This window comes from Monocercomonoides exilis, assembly GCF_001643675.1.
Source record: "Monocercomonoides exilis strain PA203 chromosome Unknown scaffold6-2077815, whole genome shotgun sequence".
Classification (NCBI taxonomy): Eukaryota; Preaxostyla; order Oxymonadida; family Polymastigidae; genus Monocercomonoides; species Monocercomonoides exilis.
The window spans coordinates 600,201-625,491 of NW_027150551.1; the positions used below are offsets into that span (position 1 = coordinate 600,201).

Consider the following 25,291-nt stretch of genomic DNA (forward strand, 5'->3'; position numbering starts at 1 on the left):
AAGTGATTTGAAAAAAGACCATTTTCATCAAAGTCAAAATAAAAACTATTCTTATTCAATGCAATCACCAATATATATGAACATAAAAATTAAAAGATAAAAAGATGATATGTTCCAAATCTCTTGAAACAGCTATTTTATTACAAAGTTTCAATTCATTTTCTCTTTCAAACATCGATGCACTAAAACGGAGGTAGATCTGGAGGAGGAGGTGCTTCTTCATCAGGGAGTGGCGGAGGCTCCTCCAAATCATCAGGCAGAGCTGGTGCTTCTTCTTCCGGCAGTTCTGGTGCTTCTTCATCAGGTAGGACAGGCACTTCTTCATTGTCCAATGGTGGAGTCTTCAGAAGCTCGTCTGAAGTAGGCTGCTGAGATTCTCTCTGCTCCACCGAAGAAGCTGCAGCTTCTTCCTTCTCTTCAGGTACATCTGTTTCGGCGCTACCGCCACTCACAGGAGGAGGTGGAGGCACTGAGTCATTCTGTGCAGCTTCTTCCTCTTCTTCTTCTTTTGCAGGAGCTGCAGAATCATCAGAAGGAGGTGTTGATGATGGAGGCGGAGGAACACCCGAACTTGAGCTTGTGCTATCAGCTGCAGTTGGTGCAGGAAGAGGAGGTGCAACAGGAATTGTGGAAAGAGGAGGAGCTGCTGGCACTGTTGGAAGAGGTGGCGCTGCTGGAATCGAAGAAAAAGGAGGAGCGACAGGGATCGAAGACAACGGAGGAGGCGCTGGAATGGAGCTGGTGCTTTGAGAGGCAGACAGGTCTGAAGAGACAGGAGGCGGAGGAGGAACGCCATCATCAACTGGTGGAGGCGGAGGTACGCCATCGTCTGCAGGCGGTGGGGGCACAGAATCGTCGTGCAGCGGAGGTGGCGGTGGCACTGAGTCGTCGGATGAATCAGTCTTGCCAGAGTGAGAGCTGCTGGGAGACTGCGGCTGCTCCTGTGATTCTTCAGAGGACACGGGCGAAGGAGATGAGGAGGATGATGCTGATGAAGAAGCAGAAGCAGACGCGGAATTCTTCGAGTCTGATTTTGCTTCTTGTATCATTATGGACATAGCAGTTGTGACCTCTCCTTGTTTTGGTGTGGTTGTCTTGTTCACCATTCCCAATGCTTCTCCGTGGTGAGGTACCATCTTCTTCAGCATGTCTCTCTTCAGCATCTTGGCATATCCAATGTCCACACCCATTCCTTCAACCATGAGATCCTTCGGAATCAGTGGAATCTTCGTGAATGGATGCACAGGCACCGACGAATTCAGCAGGCCATTGATTCTTTCCAGCACCAGCGACAGGCGCTGCGCCCAGAGGCGATAGGCTGCCATGTCCTCGCGCATCGAAGGAAGGAAGTAGTCGTCCGCGGGGGTGTACGAGGAAGGCATGTTGCCCTGAATCATCAGCGTGTCAACGATGTTCAGCGGAGTTGTGGTATCGAACGGCAGCTGCTGGCCGGTCAGATGGATCAGCGCTTGCATACCAATCAAGAAGCCATCACCGAACATCTCCCACAGATTCAGTGACTCCACAGTCACTTGAGGAGCAGAAACCACCGGAATGGATGAGGTTGCGCTGCTCTTTGGAATCTGCGAGAACTTCTCTTTTGTTCCAACAGACGCCATTGTGAGGTCCAACAAGGCGCAGAAGACTTCGTAGATCATTTTCGCGTGTGGAACTGGCTTCTCATTGATTGCTGATGCTAATGTTCCTGTCACATCTCCATCTTCATTTCCAGCTGCATTGCCCAGATCAGCCATTGAAGTGGCTGCTGGATATTTGAATGTCTCTTTGGAGTGTGGAGACAGAAGAGTTAAGCAGCCTTCTTTCTTTCCTTTCTCAACATCTGTTTCACCTTCCTCATTGAGCGAACCTCCCATCATTCCTTCTCTAAGCATCATCTCCATTTCTCTAACAAATCCAAACAAACGCTGCACGGCATACTGGAAGAGCGGGCGTGTGTGAATGTAGGCAGCGTTCAGAGCAGCCGGGGCAAGTGTTGGCAGAGGAGGCAGCGTCTGCTCATTTGCTGCTTGTGGGTCAAGTGAATTCACAACAAGCTCCAATGGATTCAGCGGTGCAACTGAAGCCGGTGGTGGTGCAGGGGTGGAAGACGGGTTTGCAGTCAACGGATTGCTTCCATTTTCGTAGCACGCTCTGTCTGCTGCTGTTCTTGGTGTAGGTGCTGTTGTGACTGTATGTGGAGGCAGCTGTGTGGCTGTGTAGAATGATGCTCTCATTCCATAGGCAGCAGCAGCTGAACCGTAGTTGAAGTTTACCATGTCGTTCGAGGCAAGTGCGGAGTCCATCAGCATCACAAAGGCAAGAATGTTACCGATTTGCGTAACAGCCTGGGCAAACTTCTTCAACGTTCCAACTTTCTTCAACAGATTCTCTCTTCTTGGCTTGTAGAATCTTCGTGTGGCTTCACCGTCCAGGTCGAAATAAGGAGTGTTTCTGCCAGCGAATTCCAAGCAGAGTGAAAGGCGACGGCCCAACGTGACGATGTCGTTGAGGGCAGACCCGAAGTAATCGCACAGCGTCTTCACGATTGTGAATGGATCTTCCACAGACATCCACTTCAGCAGGCACGAAAGATGCGGTGTGGCACCAAAGTATTGAGACGAGGCAGCACAGATTGAGATAGCAATCTTGTTGGTGGCGTGGGTGAAGAGGATATCTGGGCCCAGAACAGTGACTGCTTTCTTCACACCATACTCTGCTTTCTCGAGGGTGAAAGCAACGTCTGGATTCACAAACACCATCGTGTCCATGTTGAACCGCATCTTCTGTGCAATCTCGTTCATCACTGAGTCAACAACCTGCAGAGGGAACGAGGCGTACAGCGAGGCAACAGAAGAACGCCCCATTTCTGCGTCCATTCTGTCCTTCCAGCTGTTGTCCATCGGAATAATGGCACTGAGCTTGTGGTGCATCGACAGCAGCGACGACAGAAGCAGATCGCCAAACACAATCGTGTGTGGAGTAACCAACAGTGACAAAGCTGCTCTCACATTGTCCTGCAGCTTGTTTTCCACTGTCGACGACATAATCGCTCCGAAATCCATCGGATGCCCCACCAGAGTGATGTGGTGGAGACGGAAAAGCGCTTCGATCTCAATCTTCACTGGTGCAAAGCGAGACACGCCTCTTCCTTTGCCTCTGCGGCCAGTCGGAACAGAAAGTGTCCCACCAGCTGACGGAATGACTGCAGAGCTTGAAGCAGACGATGAGCTCAACCCACCGCCTCTTCTACGCTTTTCTGAGGAGTTTTGTGCTGCATCCATCATCGCACGGAATGATGAGTCGAGATATTCCAACGCTGACTGCTTCTTCAGATAGCTGAAAAGCGAAGTCGGGACGAGTGAGAACAGCTGTTGGATACCCAAATGCGCCTCTCCTTCAATCTCGTCAAACAGATGGCGTGATTTCAGCTGTCTCAATGCAACATTTGCTGCGTCAGAGTACAAGTCAAAGAAGCCCAACACGTTGTCCATCTCAAAAGTTCTGTTCTGATAGACATGCATTGTGAGGATCCAGGGCAATGAAGACTCGATAGGGAACTGGATGATTCCGCTTCGCTTGCCTCTTTCAATGAAATCTTCACGATACCACAGCGAGCCCAGGTCAGTCATGCCTCTCACAGTGTCAGCAATAGACAGTGTGAATGGATACAAGAAGGAACGTGTAACCCACTTTGCCAGCACATCCACATCCTCCTTTTCGATATCATGTCCGCCAAAGAAGCCCTGTCCAACCAGTGAAGGTGAACGAGGAGAACCGATTGACGAAATAAGTGAGCGGAGCACAAACATCTGTGTCTGCTGTGGCTGTACAGCTTTCATTTTGATCATTTCTGGTTTGTATCCCTTGTCGTCTTTCCCGCTGAGCACTGGATCGTTCGGGACAGCCTCTTTCTTCAGCCAATCAGCTGCCACTTCTCTGATTCCCAGCAGCCTCTGTGCAAATGCGGACTTCTTCCCTTTTACAGCCTTCATGATTGGCTTGCGGAGGGTCAGCTGTACAAGCTCCTGCACTTCGAGGAAGACGGCACGGCTGATAAACGGCTGGATCTGGTCAGCATTGCGGAGCAGAGTGTTAGACAAATGTCTGATGGAGCCCACCAGAACAACCAGTGCAGAACGCTCAGCTTGTGTCAAGTTGTATCGAATACACTGCTCAAACTCAGAAATCGACTCGAGTTTAGGTGCAGTGAATGGCACGCCGTTCTTCTTGCTGGCTGACTCTTCCTCGGCAATTGCCCGTTTGATCTGCTCAGGCTTCGCCGGGCACGAAAACTTGAATGCGAGAAATTCCAACAGAAACTCATTCATCTTCCGCAGAAGCACCAGCGCGTCTTCTGTCTCCTTCAGAATGGCAAAGGAGTCGCGTGCCAGCGTCTCCTCGCTTTTCATCTTCTTCGTTTTCTGTGTCGTGGTGCGCTGCCCGCCGCTCTTCTCTTGATGGTCCTCCGACGCCGGCAGGTCTGCCACAATGGACTCTGTCTCACTCGCCCTTCTCCTCACCTCGCTGGTGAAGCGTGCAGTGATTGTGCGTGTATCTTCCTCAAACATGTCAGCTGTGTCGCGTGCTGGCTCTTCGGTGATACGAGCAGGCTCGTCTGGCCACTGGCTGCTGTTCTCGGAGTATTTGGAGCACTTGAGAAAGAGATGAGAATGAATGCGAAGAAGAAAAAGAAAAATAGTGAAGAAAAATTATTATTTTTTCAATTCAATACTAAGAAACACACCATTTTCACAAATTTCATAGTCTGAATGGCAATTTCAAACATAACAGGAAGCCGAGGAATCTTCGTCATGATTTCTCTCATTCCTTCAAGCTCAAGCCCTCCTTTCTTAAACACATCGAATTCCTTCTTGTCTTTCCCGAAGTCTGTAAACTGGCCAAGATACAGCCTCTGCTTGTCCTTATCACTCACTTTGAACGAGCCGTCAATGAAGTACATGCCAATGCCCATCACACGAATAAGCATGTACTTCTCCTGAGCAGTGTGGTACACCTCCTGCCTGTAGAAATTGACTGCTTCATTGCAAATGGAGACCACTGGAAGATAAGAACTGCAATCATTCAATTGTTTAATTGATTGAATCATTGAAGATATTGATGCATATTTTTACATTCAGATAAGTTTAAAAACGAATTGTTAATGCATCCGTTTCCACCCCATAATTTATATAGAAAATTATTTCAAGAAAATATTAACTTTTCAACAAGTTATCCAAAGCAAAATACAAACCCTGGTTTCTGATTCAACTCTTTTTTGAACTCTGTGACAATCGAGTTTGGAGTTCCGAAGAATCTTTTCATAGAATCCATCACTCCTCCTGGAATGTCATCGTCGTCAAAGCAAGCGCTTGCAGGAGCATGTCCGCTTTGGTTAACTTTATTCGCAGAATTTTGAACTCTATAAAAATAAATGATAATCCGATTCAGTATAAAGAATTCTGACGTTCAATGAATAAAAATTAACCTTTGATAATATGATATCTCGTTGTTTGGAGATTCTTTTCTGTTCTTAATTTCATTCATTATCACAAGTTTGTCAAGTGCTCGTATGAGTTCGAACATAAGTGGATCACTGACCATGTACTACACATCAAACAAAATATAAAGCAAATAAGCACTTTGCGTGAAAACAACAACAAACTTGCTTTGGATCAAGTGCAATAAGTTCGTCAAAAATCTTCAACATTGTTGCTTTAAAGTGTTGTACAAATTCGTAAAATTGCTTCAATTTCATCAAATCTCTTTTTAGAACGCGAAGTTGTTCTTTGTTAAGTTTGTCTTGAACTTCTGGTGGGAATTTTTTGATGTTCTTTTAGAATAAAAATGTTTATTTAATCATTGAAAAAATCAAGGCAAATACAAACATCCATCAAAGCTTTAAAAGTTGCCATCAAGCTTCTCTGTGTGTATAGGGTATTGGTTTGAATGTCTGCACATGCGCAAAGATCAGCCTTTTAAATTATATCCATTCAAAAGAAAAAAGTCAACTTCATTGAGAAATCATGATATTCGCAATAATTCAAACCAATGTCGCTGCAACATGGCTTTCATTACGATATTGCAAAGGAAAACGCCCTTCATCAGCAAATTGCCAAACATTTGTTGATGGATGCTGAGGTGTTGTTATCATCGATATTTCCGCCATTGGAGTTGGAGTTGGATGTAATGAGCATGGCGTCAATTCGAATGGAACAACAAGGCCACCAACAGTCTTGTCTATATCAAGAATAACTTTTTCAGCAGATGGAGGCTGAGATGACATAAAGAAGACTTATAATATGGTTTAACCCATATTAGTATAAGTTAAATTGAACAGTTTATATGTCGAAGCAAAAACCTGCAACTGATATATTTTTAAAATACTATAGTTATACTGACGATGATATTCCATTACCAGAAACTTACGAAAAAGATTTAACTTCAAATGCAAAGATGCAAGATTCTAGTTTTTGTGAAACTGATTATTTAGCGAAAGAAAAAGAAGAATGCGCTTCTTCAGATAAACCTAAGACAAACGCTTATATGAGTCAACCAAAGATGGTTATTCCAACGAAAATTCAACCAGTACCTGAATATAAACCAAAATCTTATGTTTTTCAACCATCTGAATTGAAATGGCAAGAACATTCTGATTCGTTTTATTCTATACCTACAAAGAGAAAAAGATCTTTGTCATCTTCTTCTGCTTCAAAATATCAACCACCTTTTTCACTTGCTGCTTTTTCAAGGCCTTCTCAGCCAATTTTTTCCCAGCCCACATTTACCCGCATCACGGTTCCAACTTCTACGTTGCTGTACAAACATCATATTATTCATCCTGTACTTGGGTGCTCCTCCAGCGCTGGTCTGCAAGCTGAATTAGATTTGGGTAATTCCCAAAAGTACAGACCAGCATCTTTTCATGAATCTGCTGTACTACCAAGGATTATTGCACCTCGTCAATCAATGAAATGATAAATCGAGTAATGTACGATACTGTAACCCAACGATTCTCTTTCTGTTGAACAAAAATGAACAATAATTCCATTGCTTTGCCACTTTAAAGGCAATGAAAATATTGAAGATAACTTTAAAATCAAACAATTGCTTCTTTTTAAGAGGACCTTGTGCGCGTTGATCACATTATGCTAACTGATTGCATGTTATTTGGGAGAATGATCGTTATTTTCACAAAGAGCACGATACTACAAGATTAGCTTTTTTGCATATTCTTAAGAGAAAAATCAAGATTCATTCTTGCTTTATTAATAACTGTGAAATATAGATTTGTAATTATTTACTGGTTTTCTTTCTAAAAAAAATTTTTTTCAATACAAGTTACAATTAATTTTGGTGAGCATTTATCATTTCTCCATTTAAAAGAAAAAGAAAGAGGGTTTTGTTTTTATTTTTTGAAAAACAAATATTTTATAAGTTATATAGAAAATAAATTCATTAATGATTTGGATTTTGAAGGATAATAAAAAAACCCAATAAAAATGATCAAAATAATGGGGGACTTTTCTTTCAAAAAGGTGTGTTTTTTTTATTAACTTTAGGAAAAATATCAAAACTTTTTTAAAATCAAACAAACTTTCTAACAATTGCCGAAGGTCGACGAATATGTTTTCAGAAGAAAATGATGAAATCGAGCAAGTTGATGTGGTTCACGAGAATTTCGAAGAATTAAAACGACAGTTTGAAGAAAAATCAAAACAATTAGATACCGCTTTATCAATTCAGAAAGAACTAGTCATAGCAAAAGAAAAATCGGAGAATGAGGCAAAAGTATGAAGAGACTTCGAGCAATTTTGTTTGAAAAAATCATTTCTTTTTTTTTTCCACAAAGAAATTTAAAGAAGCGGCTGATAAAGCGCTAGAAGAAGTTCGCCAAATTCATTTAAAGACTGATGATTCCCAAAAGCTTATATGTCTTTTAAGAGGTCAAATTGAGAAACAATCAAGTGAAATTCAAGAACTCGAACGTTCAGGAATTGAAGCAAAAGATCGATTTAATGACAATCAAGTTAAACTTCAAAAAATGGAAGCAGATAAAGAAGAAGCATTTGCGAAAGTTAACTCATTAGCTCAGCAGCTAAAGCAAGCAAACGAAAAACTTGAGGCAACTGAAAATCAAAAACAAGAATTAAAAAGAGAAAATGCGCATCTCATAGATGAAAAAGAAAATGACAAGAAAATTATCAAAACATTACAAGATAAATGTGAGAGCTTTGAATTGACAATCGAAGATCTGAAAGAAAAGCATCAACTTTCTGAAGAAGTTCTTCGAGAACAAATATCTCAGTTGATTGAAACGCAACGAGAAATTGAAGAAGAACGAACAGCCGAAAAGCGCAAGCATGAGAAAGAGCTGTCTGACATTAATTACGAATCGCGCGTGATTAATGAGAAGGTGGGTAGGAACGAGATTGAGAAAGCACTCGAAAGAGAGGGAAAATTGAGAATGGACTTGAGCAATGCAACGAGGAATGCTGCCAAATTGAACGACACAATCGAGCAACTGCGCAGCGAGCGTGATGCTCTCGCCAAAGCCATCAAAGAAAAAGACGAATTGCTTCAAACACAAGCACAAGCACAGATACAAGCCCAATCGCAATCGCAGGCTTCTTCCTCTGAGCTGACTGCAAACACCAAAATGAGAGAAAAAGCTACTGATGCGTCGAGAAGCAGCTCCACAGAAGCGCGTGTGCTGCTGGAGCGTCTGAGAGTAATGGAGACAGCGCAGAACAAGAAAGAGAAGGAGTGGCAGCAGCTGAAAGGAGAGCTGGAAGCCAAAATTGCAGAGGAAAAAGAAGAAAGACAGAAAAGCGAGAAGGAGAAGAGAAAAGCAAGTGAGGAGACAGAGCAACTTTCGCGGGAAAACGCGAGCCTTCAAGGGAAAGTACAGTCACTTGCATCAGAAGTGGAGAAGCTGAAGAAAGAGGAACTGCAGCACAGAGAAGAAGAAGCAGCACATCGACGAGGTGCGTCTGAGATCCAGCTGGAAGAGACAGGGCGGCTGAATCACGCAGTGGAGAGCTGGCGGCAGCAGGCGGCGGATGCGGAGCTGCGGCTGAAGGAAGCCGAAGCTGCGAAGAATGCGCTTGAGACAGCGATGGCGCAGGCACAGAAAGAACAGGAGACATATCGAGCAGTGCTGCAGAAGGAGGCAGCAGCACAGAGAAACCTGGCAGAGCAGCTGAACGACGAGCTAAACGAGGCGACGCGGAGAGCGGAAGAGGCAGAAAGAGAGAGAGACGCGCTGGTTGCGCAGCAGCAGTCGGCAGATGAGGCAGCCACCGACATGAAGAGAGACGCAGAAGCGCTGCGGGGCGAGCTGGGCGAAGTGGAGCGGCTGAAGAAAGAGCTGCATGCGCTGAACACGTCGCTGGAGTCGCAGCGGGCGAAAGACGCTGCCGCCGCTGCTGAGCTGAAGAACCAGCACCGCGAAATGGAGCAGGAGCTGCTGACGCTGCGGGACCAGCTCACGGCGATGGAGCAGCAGTCAGCCGAGGCGCTGGCAGAGAAAGAGGCGAAGCTGCTGGCGGTGCAGCAGGAGCTGGCGCTGATGCAGAGCAAATGTGATGCCGAGGAAGAAGAGAGCCACTCGAATGCGGATGCTGCGCTGGCGGCGCAGGCAGAGCTGCGGAGAGTGCGGATGGAGCTTGCAGCGCTGCGGGAGGAGCATCGGGTGCTGTCTGCTGATCATTCAACTGCACTGGCTGAGCTGGCAAACACACAGCGGTCAGTGAGCGTGCTGACAGAGGAAGTGGAATTGCACCAGAAGGAGCTGGAGGAGGTGAAGATGAACGCAGAGAAAGAACAGGCAGCGTTCAATGCAGAGAGCCGGCAGCTGAAGATGAAGGTGAACGACGCAGAGCTGCTGGCAGAGTCGCGGCAGCGGCGCTTGGAAGAGCTGGAGAAGCTGTTTGACCAGGCGAATGCGCGTACGAAGCGCCTGCTGAGTGAACAGACGATGCTGCGTGTGGTGACTGAGGATCGGCTGCTCTCTTCTTCTGCTGCGGGAACAGGCTCTGCTTCTGCCTCTGCTGCTGCTTCTGCTTCTGCCTCTTTTGCAGCACAGCAGCGGCATCCGTCGGGTGCTGCCTCACCAATCTCCTCTCCTTTCCCATCATCTGCCTCATCCTCTTCTTTGTATGGCCGTCCACCGACTTCTTCATCATCATCATCTTCTTCTTCTTCTCTGATGAAATCTCCTTCAGTTTCTCTCTCCTCTTCTCCCTCTGCCTCGATGTTCCCTCCCATGCCTTCTCAGTCTGGGCAGAAGGAATCAACACCCAAGCGGCTCACGCAGCGCTCTGCGTCTTCTTCCATTCTCTTCTCCCACCCACACCAGGGAAACACCAACATTTCATCGCCTTCCACTCCTCTGCAGCCACTTCCCCCGGGTGTCCTTCGCACAGCCTCGTCTGCTGTTCTTGCTTCTCCTGGCTCTGTCTCCCACATGTCGCACATGATCCACCCTGGAATGACCCCCCTTTCTCGTCTTGCCCCACCTTCCTCGCGCCATCTCCTCAGCTCTTCTGCTTTGACACCCCCACCACCTCCTCCTCTCTCTCGCACTGTGCCTTCCGCTGCTGACGGCGGGGTTGCTTCGCTTCATCTGCACACCTCTGCTTCTCCTGCGTTCTCAATGACATCTGCCTCTGCCTCGTCAGCAGGAGCGTCACCTGCGCAGATTAGACTGGCAGAGCTGATGGGAAGAGGCGCCTCGGGTGTGTCTTCTGCCAATGCTGCGAATGCTTCGGGGAGTGTTCCATCCAATTTGCTGACGGGTGGATCAGATGTATCAGCCTCGCTTTCTGTGAGGCTTAGACGCGCGATGGGAACAGTTGCGCAGACAGATGCAATGAAATCGACTTTTCCTGGGAATATTTTCCAGGCTGAGTCTCAAAATACTCAAGTCACTGACATTCCAATTGAGGAGATGCCGATGGAATCTGAGACTCCTCAGTCTAATTATTCAGAAGCTGAGTCTCAACACGACGAAGAAGAAGATATTGCTGCCGTGCCATTCTTAGATTTGATCAAACCTGATAATCCTTTGCTAACAGGAGATATTAAGAGTGATCTTGCTAAACTGAAAAAAGAAATGGGAAAATTGAAACAAGACATATGAAAGCATTGTAATTCCGTTTTATTTACTTCTATATTTTGTTGTTATATTGTATTAACCTATCAAATAGATTCATGTCATTTCTCAATCAGAAATAATTTTTTTTCAAAGGCAATGGTACGTTGCTTAAATAAAATTGTTATTGATAAATGAATAACTGTTCGTTATAAATATTTGTATGTGTTTGTAGAGCAAGCAGGCAAATGGACAAAAGACAGTATTTCATCAGGTTTTAAATGAATTTTATTGTTTTCATTATTCTTCAACACTGGCAATCATTTATCTTTGCGTACATCTCTGGTGCAATAACCTTCTAATTGTGTTCATGTTTTAAGGCACTTGAAGCTATTGTCTCATTAGGAAAAAAGGAAACAGTGAAACTGACAACATTAACAAATCACAAGCGATGGACTGGCGTTTTGTTTCAGTTACCATTTGATGTTGTAGAATTTTTTATCCCTCAACTTTGGTTTGATTATTTATTTATTTTTATCAAAAAATATGAAGTTTTTCTCAAAGCAAAATATCACTGATGTTTGCCTCGCCATATGTGGACTATATAATCCTCTTTCTTGCATCAAGATCTTTGAAAACAGCTGTCATAATTATCCTAACATTAAGAAGTTTAGGAAGCTTTGACAAAGTATGCTAACAATTACAAATATTAAGTAATTGAAATATCTTTATGGATTTTTATTTTGAAGATAAAAGTTAATTCTCCAACAACACCTTCACAATCAAATTCAAAATCTGATGCAAAATCTTCACAAAGTTTTGATGGAGATGTAGATGCCGTGAAGATTCAAGACCTTCAAAATCAAGATGAAACTGCGCAAAAACAAGGGCAGTTTCAAAAAAGTTTACTCAACAGAAGAATACATTTAATTGATTGCATTGAAACAGCAGCATTAAACGGGCCATCTTTTAAAATGGAATCTGCACTTAAATCATTGACTATGTTTTATTCAGCACCGACAACAGCACGAAACTCAATTGCAACATTATCTGATCTTACGCCTTCTCCCTCAAAAGCAGAAGACACTTCTCCTCTGCTGGTAGAAAACTCGTCTTCACCTTCTCTTTTATCTTCTGTTTCGTTTCTACCCAAATCACAGCTTCTTCCTCCACTTCCTTCTGATTCTCTTCTTCACTCGCTTCACCCGCCCAATTCACTTCGATCACAAAGTCGAACAACACACGTTGTCTCTTCTTTTGCAGCTCTTCCGCGTTCTTCTTCTCTTCCTCTCGCACACATCACTCAGCTCTCCCCGGATCTGCTGTCGCCATCTGGAGTTGTTTCTTTCTTTGAAGATCTTGCAAAGTCGAACAACTCCACTGCTTATTCAAAATCCTCGTTCACTTCATCCACAGCCCTCACAACACAACCAAGCAATTCGCCTTCACTTCCATCTTTTGGAGACATGAGCATGTGCTCTGACTTCTCCACATCTCTTCCGACTCTCTCTTCTCTGCTAGCCACATCTCAGTCCATTTCACGCGATGAAATAATCACAGCAGGCAACTTGCTGTCGCAGCGCTCGCGTCTCTTCAACGGGACGCTGACTGCGCTCGACGAGCTGATGGCATCAAACACAGCTGTGCGGGACACGATGCACGACTGCCGCCCGCACCGGCTGCGGCAAGAAATCGCTCGAGTGAACAAGAAGCTGGACGAAGACGGAGGACACGCCGCATTCTTTTCGGTGCTGCTGCCGCTCACACACAACAGCAGGGTTAGACACAGAGTGGTGAGGTTTGCACCTGAGGAATGCAAGCTGATGCACTCGCGCGAGAAGACGCCGTTTCTGCTGTACTACGAATGGGCAAAGGAGGAAGACACGGAGCTGGTGCAGGCTATCAAAGAAAGGCTGAGAAAAACAGAAAACGAGAGAGAAGCGAAAAGGGCGGAAAAAAGAATGAAGTGGAATCCAAAAAAGCTGTTTTCGCTGTCTGGATTTTCGTTGTCTTCTTCAAATAAATCGACTGAGCCTCCGTCTCCTTCTCCTTCGCCTTCGCCTTCACCTTCACCTTCTTCTACACCATCACCTTCTCCATCTCCATCGTCAGCAAGTGCTTCCTCTTCTGACACTTCTGTTTCAAACACAGCTTCTCCTTCTTCATCTTCCACTCCTCAGAGGGCTGTTTCATGTTCTCCGTATTTCTCCTCCTTCACATTCAAACCGAGAGAGCCTATTGCAAAAATAATGTCAGAAAACCAAGTGAATGAAACTGAAAATAAGGAAGATACAGAAAGCGTCAAAGAGGCTGAGACAGCAATGAACGATTCTTCAACGTCAGTTGCTCAGGACCCAAATGAAAAAAAAGAAGAAAAAACAGAAGATGGAGATGAGAAAAACAAAGATTTGAGTGAAAAGGAAAAAAATGCACCAGAAGAGATTGAAAGAAAAAGTGAAGCAGTTGCTGAGCCAGTGAATATCCCCATCAATTCGATTGACGACAAGCCAAGCGAACCAATTAAACACGAGGATAAGCCATTCATTCCACCAAACAGACTTCATCCACCTGTCTCAATTGTTCATCATTCTGCCTCTCCTTCTTCGTCGTCGTCGCAATCAAACGCGATATCTTCTCCTCAGTCTATTTCCCATTCATCTTCATCCTTTCTATCTCCTTCTCCTTCTCCTTCTCCCTCCTCTTCCCCTTCGCCTTCATTTTCACCTTCACATTCCCCAGATCTTTCGTCTCCTTCTACGTCTCAGTCTCCATCATTCTCTCCCACATCATCCTTCTCCTCTTACCATCCTCCCTCTTCTCCCTTTTCGCTTCCCTTGCCTTCTCCCCGCGAGCACCGCCGAGTGCGTGTCAACCCCATCAATCTGACCCCTCTCCGCAGCGAGTCCCCTCCGCCTTCGCCGACAAGCGCCTCATCTCCGCGGGGCATCCTCTTTGCGAACTGGGAGTCGACGGACTCGTTCGAGTTCTACGCGCAGAAGAAGAAGAAGCTGCGGGAGAAGTCAGCGTTCGGAGAGGTGCCGTCGCTGTCGGTGGGGTCGATGATTGTGAAGAAGTTCGACGACATGCGGCAGGACCAGCTGGTCGTGCAGCTGCTGGAGGCGATGCAGCAGGCGTGTGTGAGTGGCGGGGCGCCGGTGTGGATGCGGCCGTTCGGCGTGCTCGTCACGAGCGAAGACTCGGCGCTGGTGGAGACGGTGAACGATGCTGTCTCGCTGCACATCCTGAAGTCGAAGTACCCCGGGTTTGTGTCGCTGAAGAAGTACCTCCTCGATGTGTATGGCCCACTGCACTCGCGAGCACACAACGAGGCGCTGTTCAACTTCGCGACGTCGCTGGCAGGCTACTCCATTGCGTGCTATCTGCTGCAGATCAAAGACAGGCACAACGCGAACATCCTCATCGACAGCGATGCGCATCTGGTGCACGTCGACTTCGCATTCATTTTGGGCCGCACACCCGGCGGCATTGGATGGGAGAGTGCGCCGTTTAAGTTCACAGAAGAGTTCATCGAAGTGCTCGGTGGGACAGACGGCGAGTACTTTGCGCTGTTTGTGTCGCTTCTGACAGACGCCTTTATTGCCATTCGGAAGTGGGCACCGCTTTTGGTCGGGCTGCTGCGCGTGATGGCGGTGGAGTCGAGTCTGCCTTGCTTCGACCTCACGAGAAACGGCGGGATTGAGCCAGAAGTTGTCATCGAAGCATTCAAAGGAAGGTTTATGCTGCATTTGACAGATGTCGAGGCAAAGTACTTTGTCTCATCGCTGCTGAAACAAGCAATGACTGCCTCGTCGACTGCGCAATATGACACTTTCCAGAGATTTTCTAATGGAATCAGCCCGTAACTTATAAGTTTTCATGAACATGTCATTAATAATATTACTATTAGATCATTTTGTGTATATGAAATGTTATCCAATGGTTTGCCTCTGCTCAACACATCTCATGCACTTCAAAGAATTTTTTATTAAGGCAATCACACCTCATTGTTTTTGAGTACTTATCAATTTTCGTTAATTGAATTTTTAATGGAATCTGTTTCATTTCCTTTCTGCTCCTCAAAAATGGAATCTCTTTTATTTTATTTAAATGGAAACAAAAGGAAGTAATGCTGATATTTTTTGTATTTCTTGAATGAATGTTTCTACAAACTTGGTTGAAAGGTTTGAAGCAGTAGAAGAACGATGTTCAAAAATTTGGAGAAAAAGTCAGGAGCGCCAAATATGTTTCAAATGTTGAGTATGCATTTATTATCAACCACAATAAATATGAAGAAAAAACTATCATCAAAAAGTTTAAATTTGCAAAAACAAAATGAAAAAAAAAATTATGAAGAAATGATTAAAACTACAAAAATTTTTCAAAAGACGTTGACTGAATGATTTATCGAATAACTTTTTTCTGCTTCGTACAAAAGCAATAAAAATTATTGAGTATTTACTCAACCTTAAGCATTGGAGCTGGTGCAGAAGGAGCAATTACTGAATTTGAAGAAGCCGTTTGAGGTTGTGAAGATGCCTCTTCATCAACTTTTGCCGGCTTTTTCTCATCAATATCTTCAATCTTAGTAATTACTCCAACAACGAACAAAACAGCGAATGTAATGATAATTCCTTTCAATCCCATAAGAGACAATGCTAAGTACAATTGAAATCCATATACCAGAATCTTTGCAACGTTACCAACAACATTGCCAAACTGAGCTCCCTTTTTATTTGTGACCGCAGCAACAAGTAATTGGATCAACGAATTTACAAGGTTTCCAACTCCATCAAAGACTGTGTTTATCATAAGGATAAGCACAGACAAAACTGAGATGAAAATAGTTTTCACCTTCACGACTGATTCTTTCCGCATGAAATCTGCATGTTTCGTATACAGAATGTTGGATAACCAGGTTCCAGCAGCTCCACAAACAGTGTTGTATATCTTTGAAGATATTCCAGCAGCCTGTGCAGCAAGTTGCATTCCATAGGCTCCAGATGTTGTTCCAGCCTTAACCTTAAAACTAACTTTCTCTTCTGCCTCTGTTGAAGATGAAGAAAGTTTTGATGTTTGTCTGTTATATTGTTATTATAATATTAAAATGATAAACAGTTAAAATAAAAGTTCAAACGAGTCAATCTTTCCTTTCAAAGATTCTACGGTCTTTGTTACCAATTGTGAAGCGTTATTTCCAAGATCCATAATTGCAGAAGCGTGCTTATCCTTCATTGCATTTTCTTTTGCTTTTTCATTCACTTCTGCCGTAGAAAGAACCTTGCCGGAAATAGAAATTTCATATAAATCAAAGAAGATTTTAAATAAATTTCAATTACCTTTGCAACCATGAGCATGGCCCCAGCATAATCATGTTCAACTTCTTCGAGAACAGGTTCTGGAACGGACTCATTTTGTTCCATTTCTGTAGCATCTGCTCCAAGCGGTTCGTCTTCAATGTTATTAAATTCATCATCGTTAACGGGGAGATCGGTAGATATTTGTTCACTCATCGGAGAATTAAAATTTGATTGTGAAAGTTATCAAGAATTGATCATAACCTAAACAAAAATTAAATATTTATTAAAAATTAATATTTAAAATTGAAAAAAGTTGCACGGTTAAAAATTGCTTAACGTTGTTGTAAACATTATGCACATGGAGCTTCCACCATTACAAGATGGGCAGCGACTTCTTGCAGACTTTTTTACGCCTAAAAGTCGAATATTAACTGATTTCCATCCATCACTTTTCAATACTCCACCAAAAATTAGTCCCTTGCGGTCTTATACTTCACCACATAAAAGGATACAAAAGTTACGAGATGAGGCAAAGGAATTATCTCTTCTAGATGAATCTTTTAAAGTTCAACAAATTCTAAAGGATGCCGATGAAGATGATGAAACAGACGTTTCTAATGAACTTCAAGAAGAACGAAAAAAGGAGCTTCATCATGATAATTTTCTAGCAAACGAAGGAAGAAAAGATTCTTATTTAGAAGATGATGATTGTTATCTTTCTCAAAGTCATTGTTTGAAAGAAAAGGAATTCAAAGCTCAACAATCTGATGAAGACATGAATGAAAATGATCAAAAAAGTTGGCCAGTTCAGCAAATAACCGATAATTACACTCAAACAGAAATTATTGAAAACAATAAGATGAAACAAGAATTACTGAACGAAACAACACAAACGGAAGAACTTCAAGACTTAACAATAGGCGCAATGTTGCAAACAATAGACATTGAAGAAGAAGAAGATAAGCCATCTGCTCAAAATCGTCGTCAAAGTTTTGTTGAAAATAAAAAAGAAAATCAAAAAAATATTTCTAATAATGCAATTGAAGAAACAACAAGCCAAAAGGATGATGAATTCAAAAAAGAGAAAGACAAAGACAAAAGGCGAACAGATTTTAATCACAATGGTAAAGAAGAAAAACGAGGATTTAGACCTTCGGATTCCTTTGTTTCAACTGTGCATACCGCTTCATCTCCATTACGCTTTCCAGATAGAAAACAAATACAAGAAACCGAAGAGCCAAAAGAACTGCCAACTTCACTTGAAGAACTGGGAAAAGAGAAAGATGATGAAGATGCACCGCGAACAACAGCAAGGATGCCATCTGCTCGGAGATCCTATTCGATCCAGTCTCCTTCATTAACACCAAAAAAGAAGTCATTCTTTGACTCCTCTCTTTCCAGGTCAAACTCATTCACTTCATTCTCAAATTCGCTTCTCGAGTCATTTCAGCACATGTCCATGCCATCCTCTGGTTCTTCGGTTCTTCCGCCAAGGTTCCCTTTTTCATCGTCTTTTGCCAATGGTGAGTGTTCTTCGTCTTACCCTCCGCCTTCTTCTGCACTGCTTCAGCCGGGCGACGACCTGACAGACGAGTTGAATCGTTGGGTACTTTTCCTGCAGCATGCACCAACGCAGTGGCAGACGATGACGCTGTCTGCTTTCACAGCGGCATGGGCGGCTGAAGTGAAGAAGATGGAAGAAGGGATGAAGAAGGAAGAAGAAAGGAGAGAAGAGAAGAGGGTTCAGAGAGAAAAAGTGATTGGAGATATTAAAGTGGAGGATGACAAGAAGAAGAGCGAAGAGCAGAAGCTTCAGGAAGGCAAAGAAAAAGAGAATGAGACGCAGCCATTCCCTCAAACTGAACAAAACATTCACATTGAATCAGCTATTGTGCAACATTCTAATCCATTTAAGGAAAATTCATCGAATGCGAATGAATCATCCCAGCCACCTTCTTCGGCATTATCCGAAACATCCACAATTACTGCTTCTCCATTTTCCTCGTTCACTTCTTTTGCTTCTCCGCAGGCACAGAAACCTCCAATTCCAGCGAAATCAATGGAAATTGACAAAGAGCAGACTCAATATCCAGACGAGCTGCCAATTTCAAAGGATGCTCAAAGTACAAATGCACATCCAATTCAAGTGAGTGATTGTGCTCCAAAAACTTTGAATGAAGAAGTTGTTGAGCAATCTCCAGGTTCAACCTCATTTAGTGCTAAGCCAATTATTGGTGATGCTGAACAGAGGCAATTTAATAATGTCAGTTTCAATCAGCAGACATCTTTTCCAAATGAGGCAACTGTTGCGCCAAAAAATCAAATTTCTTCAGTTGGTAAAGAAGAAGAGGAAGAGGAGGAGGAAGAAGAAGAATGGGAAGAAGGCGATGAGGAAGAGGAGGAAGAGGAAGAGGAACAACCTGCAAAAGAAAACCTTCCCAACCCCTTTCAGCTTCCGCAGCTTCCTCTGTCTCCATTTCTGCAAGCTCCAAGAAAGCTGTCATCAACAACAATTGATCCTCTCTCGCAGTTTCTGAACTTGCCCAATTCAGTGACTGCAGGGCAGACGCAGAATTCAAACGACTCCATTCCAGCTGCATCGGACATGCAACCAAAATCACCACGACCGCGTTCACCTTCTTCTGCTTCTGCTTCTGCTTCTTCCTCTTCTTCTTCCTCCTCCTCTCCGTCAACATTTGCTTCTGCTCCTGCACCTACACCAACACTCGCTGTTACATCTGCTTTATTCCCTGCATCCACTCTTACTTCAGCCCACAATGCACCAAATGTTCCAGAGGAAAATAGCACTTCTTCGTTTACCCAACACAGATCTCCCTCATTAACGCTTTCTGTTCCGCCAATAGAAATTCCGCCTCCAAAATTCGAGCAGCCAATCTCAACAGAAGCAGTGCCCGCTCGCAAAGAGCCACAGAATCCTCAGCTTATCAAAGCCACAACATCGCCTGTTCCGTCGCTCAATTTCAGCAACCTTTCAGAAAGGGCTGTTGCAAGCGCATTAACACCTTCAAACGCTGCTGCCTCATTTTCATCTTCCACACGGCCAACGAATAATCAGAATGACTACAAAGATCAACAGAACAAAGTTCCAGAATTGCTTTTGGACAGCAAATACCACAAAAAAATAAGCGTCAAAGCACAAATTGAGGAAGAAAAGAAAAGAAGAGAAAGAGAAGAAGCCAAAAAGGCAAGGGAACTCCAAAGGAAGAATTCGAGCGGAAGCAAAGAATACGACAGTGTTGATGACAACTATGAAGATAGCAGCTTGAATCGAACGAGAGATGACGATTCTATTCCACCATTGGCAAGCGAGCGGACAATTCGCTCTTTGAAAAAAGAGATCAGAGAAGCAAAGCAGTCGCGTACATCTCCTCAAAAGGGTGATTCGTCTGTGCTGTCGACGCATCGCACGCACTACTCATCAGCCACCTCGCTCACACGCTCCTCGTCCACATCCTCGCGATTTGGCCAGCAGAAGCGCGATGTGCGGAGAGGCAGCGATTCTGCGCTCGGTTTGGGCGGGCGGAGCTCCAGTTTCTACAGCGGGAAGGACACTGGACGCACCACACAGAGGAGCCGGAGCACAGCCAGTGGGCGTTCGTCCATCGAGCCGAAGAACAGATTTGAGAAAGATGACGTTATGGAAAGGCTGGCAAAGCCGAGACGATTCTATCATCTGTCGCCGCCTCGCTTGGCCAAGCCCTCGCAAGCAGAGTCATCTGCAGCGCCTTCAATTTCTTCTTCAGTTGCACAACGAGCATTTGATTCAAACAGGAAAATATCAAATGCCACATCATCAGCCAGCAGCAAAAGCGATGCTACGGGAGGCTTTGAAAGACTAAATGAGGCGCGACAAGCTCCTCAGTATCAGGCGCCGTCAACTCGTTCAAATACTTTTCCAACCAATTCATTCTCTTCACAGCCATCACACTTTACCACTTCATTTGGATATCCACCTCAGCCATCTCTTTCTTTCTTATCACCACAAATTATTCAAGCTCAAAATGGGCCTTCTTTCACAAATCTCACTCCTCCTTTGTCGTCCTTTGCAGCATCAAGACCTCCACCTGCTTCTGCATATTCCACTTCCATGTTTTCACAACCACAATTAACAAAAACTCTCTCTTATCCATCCACTCAAGGCACATCACATTAGCTTCTTATAAAAACATTTTGTCTTTTTGTATGTTTCATGCTTTCAGCTTTTTCTTTGTATTTTAATAAAAGTTTTTAATGCACAATCAAGCCAACAATGCTATGTGTTATCATTTGCTTATTTTGTTTCAGGGAATAATTTTTGAGTCAAGATGAACTGAATGAAAACATAATATTTTTGAATATTCCATTTCACTTGATCCAAAGTACTGAAAGAATGCAATTAACAAAGAAAAATACAAAGAAAATCGAGCACAGTATTTGAGGCAAATAATATTCAGATTTATTTGAAATGCGAAGTGAGCAAATTTTTCATTAATATGAAGTTATCATAAGAAGCATTTCTGATATTTACTCATCACTTTCACTTTCAAACACAACACCGTCATCATCATCATCATCATCATCATCATCATCATCATCATCATCATCATATTCTTCTTCGATTTCTTCATCTTCCATGTCTTCGTCTTCGCTGCTTTCGTTGTCATCATCGCTAATTTCGCTTGATTGGCACTCAGACTCATCCTCGCTTTCTTCGGAGGATATTTCTTCATCTGAATTTTTGTTTCCTTTTTTATGTTTCTTTTCATTTTGCTTGTAATTTTTTGATTTATTGGAAGAAGTAGATTCATTTCCTTTTTTTGCATCATTCTTTTCTTTTCGTTTTTTTTCAATATCTGATTTGTTGGATTCAACCGAATTATCCACTTTTCTCCGTTTTTTTGAAGATTGCTCCCGGATATTTGACTTTGTCTCGCTGCTTTTCGATTTTAGTTTGCTTTCAAGCTCATGTTTTTTTGATTCTTTTAATTTTTTTATCTTTGCTTTAGTGAATGTTTCAATATCCTCTTTTATCTCGTCCTCTTCTTTTTTCTCATGGGTATCGTCTTCAAAATTGCTTGAATCATCCTCATCAGACTCTTTGGCATCAAGTTCTTTTGATTTTTTATCATCTTTTCTTGCTTTCTTTTGTTTTTCATTATTTTTGTACATTTCATTTTCTTTCATACTTTCTTTCTTTGAAGAAAATTGTGTACGAGATAACTTTGAATTAGGGTCATTTGATTCAACGTTTTCCATCTTTTTCAAACGATCTTTCCTCCTGTTAATTTGTTTTTCTCGTTTCTTCCTAAAAAAAAAAAAGAATTTGCAATTGAAATGGGCAACTCAAAGTTACAAACCTTAGCTTTTCGATTTGCTCGGGTGTTCGAAGGGAATACTTAAGCGCTTTAATAAATTTAACATGTTTCTATCACAAAATTCAACAATGTTAAAGAAAAAGAGTAAAAAAACAATTCATCCGACTTTTGATTGTAAATGTTTAATAACATCTTGATCATTTAATAATTTCACGCGTGGTTCACAAATGGCGCATGTCCTTATGGAAACAGAATCCGGATACTGCGATATACAAGGATTTTTCAAAAGTTTTTTTATTTCTTGATCCATTTTTTAATATGGGTGTATTTTTCTCTCAATTAAGTGATATAACAGATAACTCTCCTTTTGCAGAAATTGAATGAATTTTTAAAGGGGATTAATTTATTTTCTTTTGGCAATAAATAAAACTCCTTGGAAAAAAAACAGTATTTTTTTAAAGGTTATCCTTTTTTCTGAACTGTATTTTCACTCTTAATATTTTTTTTTTTTTTTTTTTTTTTTTTTTTTTTTTCGGAGTGACCGACAACAATAAAAAATGGCAAATCGTATCGCACGGGTCGATGACCCAAATATTCAACATTTGCGACATTTCAAAAAGAATAACACATATAGAAATATTTTCATTTTTTCATCAAATAATAGATATTTGACGGAAAGAAGCACACTTTTCGAGAATCCAATGAAATTTTGGAAATGAATTATTCTATATCGGAATCGTTTTTTGCATGTCAATATGAAACGACCTTTCTCGGTTTGAAACTGTCTTTTCGTCATAACTTAGTGTTTTCGATTTATTCTAATATTATTTCGGAACTATTTTTTTCTTTCACGAAAGAAAATGCTTTACTCAGTGAATTGAACAAAAAACAAAACGATGGGATCAATTTATTTTTTATGAATCAAAAATAATTCGAGAAAAATTACATCGTTTATTGTTGAAATTTGTAAAAAGAAGAAATTTCTAATTATTAATTGATATTTGTCTAATTTTTTTTTTTGAAAAGTTCTTTTTGTTGAATTTTCAAATAAATAAATAATATCATATTACGATCAAAGCTCTGTTCCCACTCATCAAATTTCTCTATCATGTAAACAGAATCTAAGCTATGTTATTATTTCCATATTAGTGAATTTTCGTGATTGAAAACAGAAATTAAATCAAAATATGTAATTTTTATTTTATTTGAAAATTAAACAAAAGGAACTTTTCATAAAAATTTAGACATTTATTATTTGAAAATAATTAAAGTCAAATCAAGGCAACAAAAAACGTGAATAAGCAACAATAATCGAGAAAGACATAGCTAACAAAAAATAAAAACGGTGAAAGAATAATCAGTTTTCTTTATTGCTTTTTTCATTGGTGATGATTTCATCAGTTGAAATTTTTCGTTGTTTCGAATGTTCGTTGCACATGTTCTCTATTAGCGAGGTTTTTCGAATTCTTTTTATTTTTTCTTTGAAAAAAGCATTCGATTCTGACTTTTTTTCTTTTTGCTTTTCTATTTCTAATTGATTAAAAGCTATTGATTTTTTCTCAAATAATCCATCATCTTTGCAAAAATCATATGCTTTATTATTTTGATTTGTCAGCCAAACTGCAATTTCGATATCTAACTTTTCATCATCTAAGCAGTTTCTATTCCTGTTTGCACATTGCTTCCACTGCCGCTTCATTCAAAAGAAAAACCATTCAACATTAATCCTTTTCTTTGCTAATCTTTCATTTTATGTTATTTCTTCCATCGTTTAAGCATTTTTGATTGGTGTTTTGACTTCTATTGCTTCAACAGCACATTGAAATCCTCTGTCTTCCATGACTTTCCAATGTTTAATTCCTTCATCAAATCCATATTTATTTCTTTCGTATTCTGATATTTGCAAATATTCTTTTCACGGCTGTAAGTCTCGTTGTAACAATGAGAAATCATGCATGTGACACTCTACAACTTCTAAAGCAAACAATGCTTCAAAAGGATAGCTGGAAGCAACTGAAACATGGATTTTCAATCCATAACCTTTAAGAGTCCCATCTCAGAGCAACTTCTGATTTTCAAAACAGCAAGCTGGCTTGTCTGTTCTTATTGACGTGGGATCTACAAGAAGATCCACAGTTCCAAAAGATTCGTCTGAATCAGTATATTTAGGTCTTCTTTTCTCCATGTTCATTTTTCTCAAAAACTTTTTACAGGAATGAATGTATTGAAATTATTGCATCAGAAATAATGTGGTTGCTTCTGTAAAACCAAATTCCAATTCTTGTTTGTGTAGTTCCAGAAGACAGCCATTCGAGGAAATAAAGCATTTTGTCAGCAAGCGATAAAGAACCTTTTGTTCATTTTTTCGGATTCTGGTTTGTTTCGTTTTCTAGTTCGCAGATGATGCTGTATATTTGTTTTTCGGTTAATTAATATCTATCAAATGATTTTTGTTTGCGTAAGTGACCAAATAGCTGTCACTCTGGCTCAGGATCTGATAACTCCCTAATTTCACTGTTCATAATTTTCTTTTCAACGCTATCTTTATATTAATCAGCTTTTAGAAGAGTCAAATCAAACGTGTCGTTTGTTTCTTTTCTGCAAACATCAGATCATTCAAAAAAAAATTTTTTTTTCTTTGCATTATTCAAACTTGAACCTTTCCATTTTATTTTTTGCTGTTGAACAAGATAGTATTGAGGGATGTTCCTGAACTTCAATTGGACCAAACATATTACGAAATTCTGAGAAGCAGACACGGAAGCTGAAGGATGGAATGAGAGTGCTTGAGAAGAGAAGTTTATATCAAACTGAGATGGAGATTGAATATTGCTTTGAACGGAGTTCATATGTGAACTTTATTCAGAGCAATATCATTTGACAAAAAATAAAAAATAAATTATTTTTTGATTACCACAAAGATAACGAACAAAGAATGCTACAGACCAAATATATGGATCAATTCGAGGAAGCAAACTCATTTCCAGTTGTTGAATTAATATCAAAACAAACTGACAAAAGAAAAGCCCTTTTTTCATATGGTGATGTCTTCTAATTATGCATATTGGCAAAGTGTGAAAAAATGTGTCTTTTTCAAAAAACATATGACTTTTGGTTTGCAACTAGTTCTTGTTTGAAATAACATTTGCTACACTCAAATGGTTTTTCTTTTCTTAAAATATCTAATTAAAAACTTTTTTTGATCTTTTCATTTTATTTTATCTTCATTTATTATATGATATGGGTAATAAATAAATAAGAAAATTTTATAACTTTTGCTGCAAAATAACTTGCATGTCTTGGCTTTTATTTTTGCATGTAGATTTATTTTTCCAATTCTGTTTCACACTCTTTTCCGAACAGAAGTCTCGCAACATTGAAAATCAAAATTCATTTGTATATCCAAGTTTGCAAAACATTGGATGCATTTATCAATGCAACAACAAAAATACTGCAAATGAAAAAACATGTGAAGCATATTTTTTCATACGAATTACCACATATATTTGAGCAGAAGCGCAGTTCTTTGCTAATTTCGACAAATGCAATCAACTCTTCTGTTCAATTCGAAACAGTTGCAATGGCTC

General features: G+C 41.4%; 7 protein-coding genes across 7 annotated transcripts; 4 read left to right on the plus strand and 3 right to left on the minus strand.

Moving 5' to 3' along the window:
• Positions 1-26: 26 nt before the first annotated feature.
• MONOS_2278 (putative p53 inducible protein) lies at positions 27-6,297 on the minus strand. The gene is made up of 7 exons (XM_067872189.1): positions 6,047-6,297; positions 5,886-5,972; positions 5,663-5,830; positions 5,486-5,604; positions 5,252-5,419; positions 4,745-5,072; positions 27-4,652 (listed from the first exon to the last, which is right to left on the minus strand). The coding sequence occupies exons 1-7, from the start codon at positions 6,281-6,283 to the stop codon at positions 183-185; spliced, it is 5,577 nt and encodes a 1,858-aa protein (XP_067733757.1). The 5' UTR covers positions 6,284-6,297; the 3' UTR covers positions 27-182.
• A 15-nt stretch (positions 6,298-6,312) lies between these two features.
• MONOS_2279 (uncharacterized protein) lies at positions 6,313-7,424 on the plus strand. The gene has a single exon (XM_067872190.1). The coding sequence runs from the start codon at positions 6,343-6,345 to the stop codon at positions 6,973-6,975; it is 633 nt and encodes a 210-aa protein (XP_067733758.1). The 5' UTR covers positions 6,313-6,342; the 3' UTR covers positions 6,976-7,424.
• A 91-nt stretch (positions 7,425-7,515) lies between these two features.
• On the plus strand, positions 7,516-11,291 carry MONOS_2280 (uncharacterized protein). Its single transcript, XM_067872192.1, has 3 exons — positions 7,516-7,535; positions 7,614-7,788; positions 7,850-11,291. Exons 2-3 carry the CDS (start codon positions 7,624-7,626, stop codon positions 11,138-11,140), a joined length of 3,456 nt encoding a protein of 1,151 aa, XP_067733759.1. The 5' UTR covers positions 7,516-7,535; positions 7,614-7,623; the 3' UTR covers positions 11,141-11,291.
• Positions 11,292-12,066: 775 nt separating this feature from the next.
• On the plus strand, positions 12,067-15,225 carry MONOS_2281 (phosphatidylinositol 4-kinase; the record flags this gene model as incomplete). Its single annotated transcript, XM_067872193.1, has 1 exon — positions 12,067-15,225. One exon carries the CDS (start codon positions 12,067-12,069, stop codon positions 14,953-14,955), a length of 2,889 nt encoding a protein of 962 aa, XP_067733760.1. The 3' UTR covers positions 14,956-15,225.
• A 101-nt stretch (positions 15,226-15,326) lies between these two features.
• Positions 15,327-16,647, minus strand: MONOS_2282 (uncharacterized protein). Its single transcript, XM_067872194.1, has 3 exons — positions 16,429-16,647; positions 16,227-16,369; positions 15,327-16,169 (listed from the first exon to the last, which is right to left on the minus strand). Exons 1-3 carry the CDS (start codon positions 16,600-16,602, stop codon positions 15,548-15,550), a joined length of 939 nt encoding a protein of 312 aa, XP_067733761.1. The 5' UTR covers positions 16,603-16,647; the 3' UTR covers positions 15,327-15,547.
• A 5-nt stretch (positions 16,648-16,652) lies between these two features.
• Positions 16,653-20,563, plus strand: MONOS_2283 (uncharacterized protein; the record flags this gene model as incomplete). Its single annotated transcript, XM_067872195.1, has 1 exon — positions 16,653-20,563. Exon 1 carries the CDS (start codon positions 16,742-16,744, stop codon positions 20,561-20,563), a length of 3,822 nt encoding a protein of 1,273 aa, XP_067733762.1. The 5' UTR covers positions 16,653-16,741.
• A 247-nt stretch (positions 20,564-20,810) lies between these two features.
• Positions 20,811-21,645, minus strand: MONOS_2284 (uncharacterized protein; the record flags this gene model as incomplete). The annotated part of the gene is made up of 1 exon (XM_067872196.1): positions 20,811-21,645. One exon carries the CDS (start codon positions 21,643-21,645, stop codon positions 20,914-20,916), a length of 732 nt encoding a protein of 243 aa, XP_067733763.1. The 3' UTR covers positions 20,811-20,913.
• Between the last annotated feature and the right edge of the window lie 3,646 nt (positions 21,646-25,291).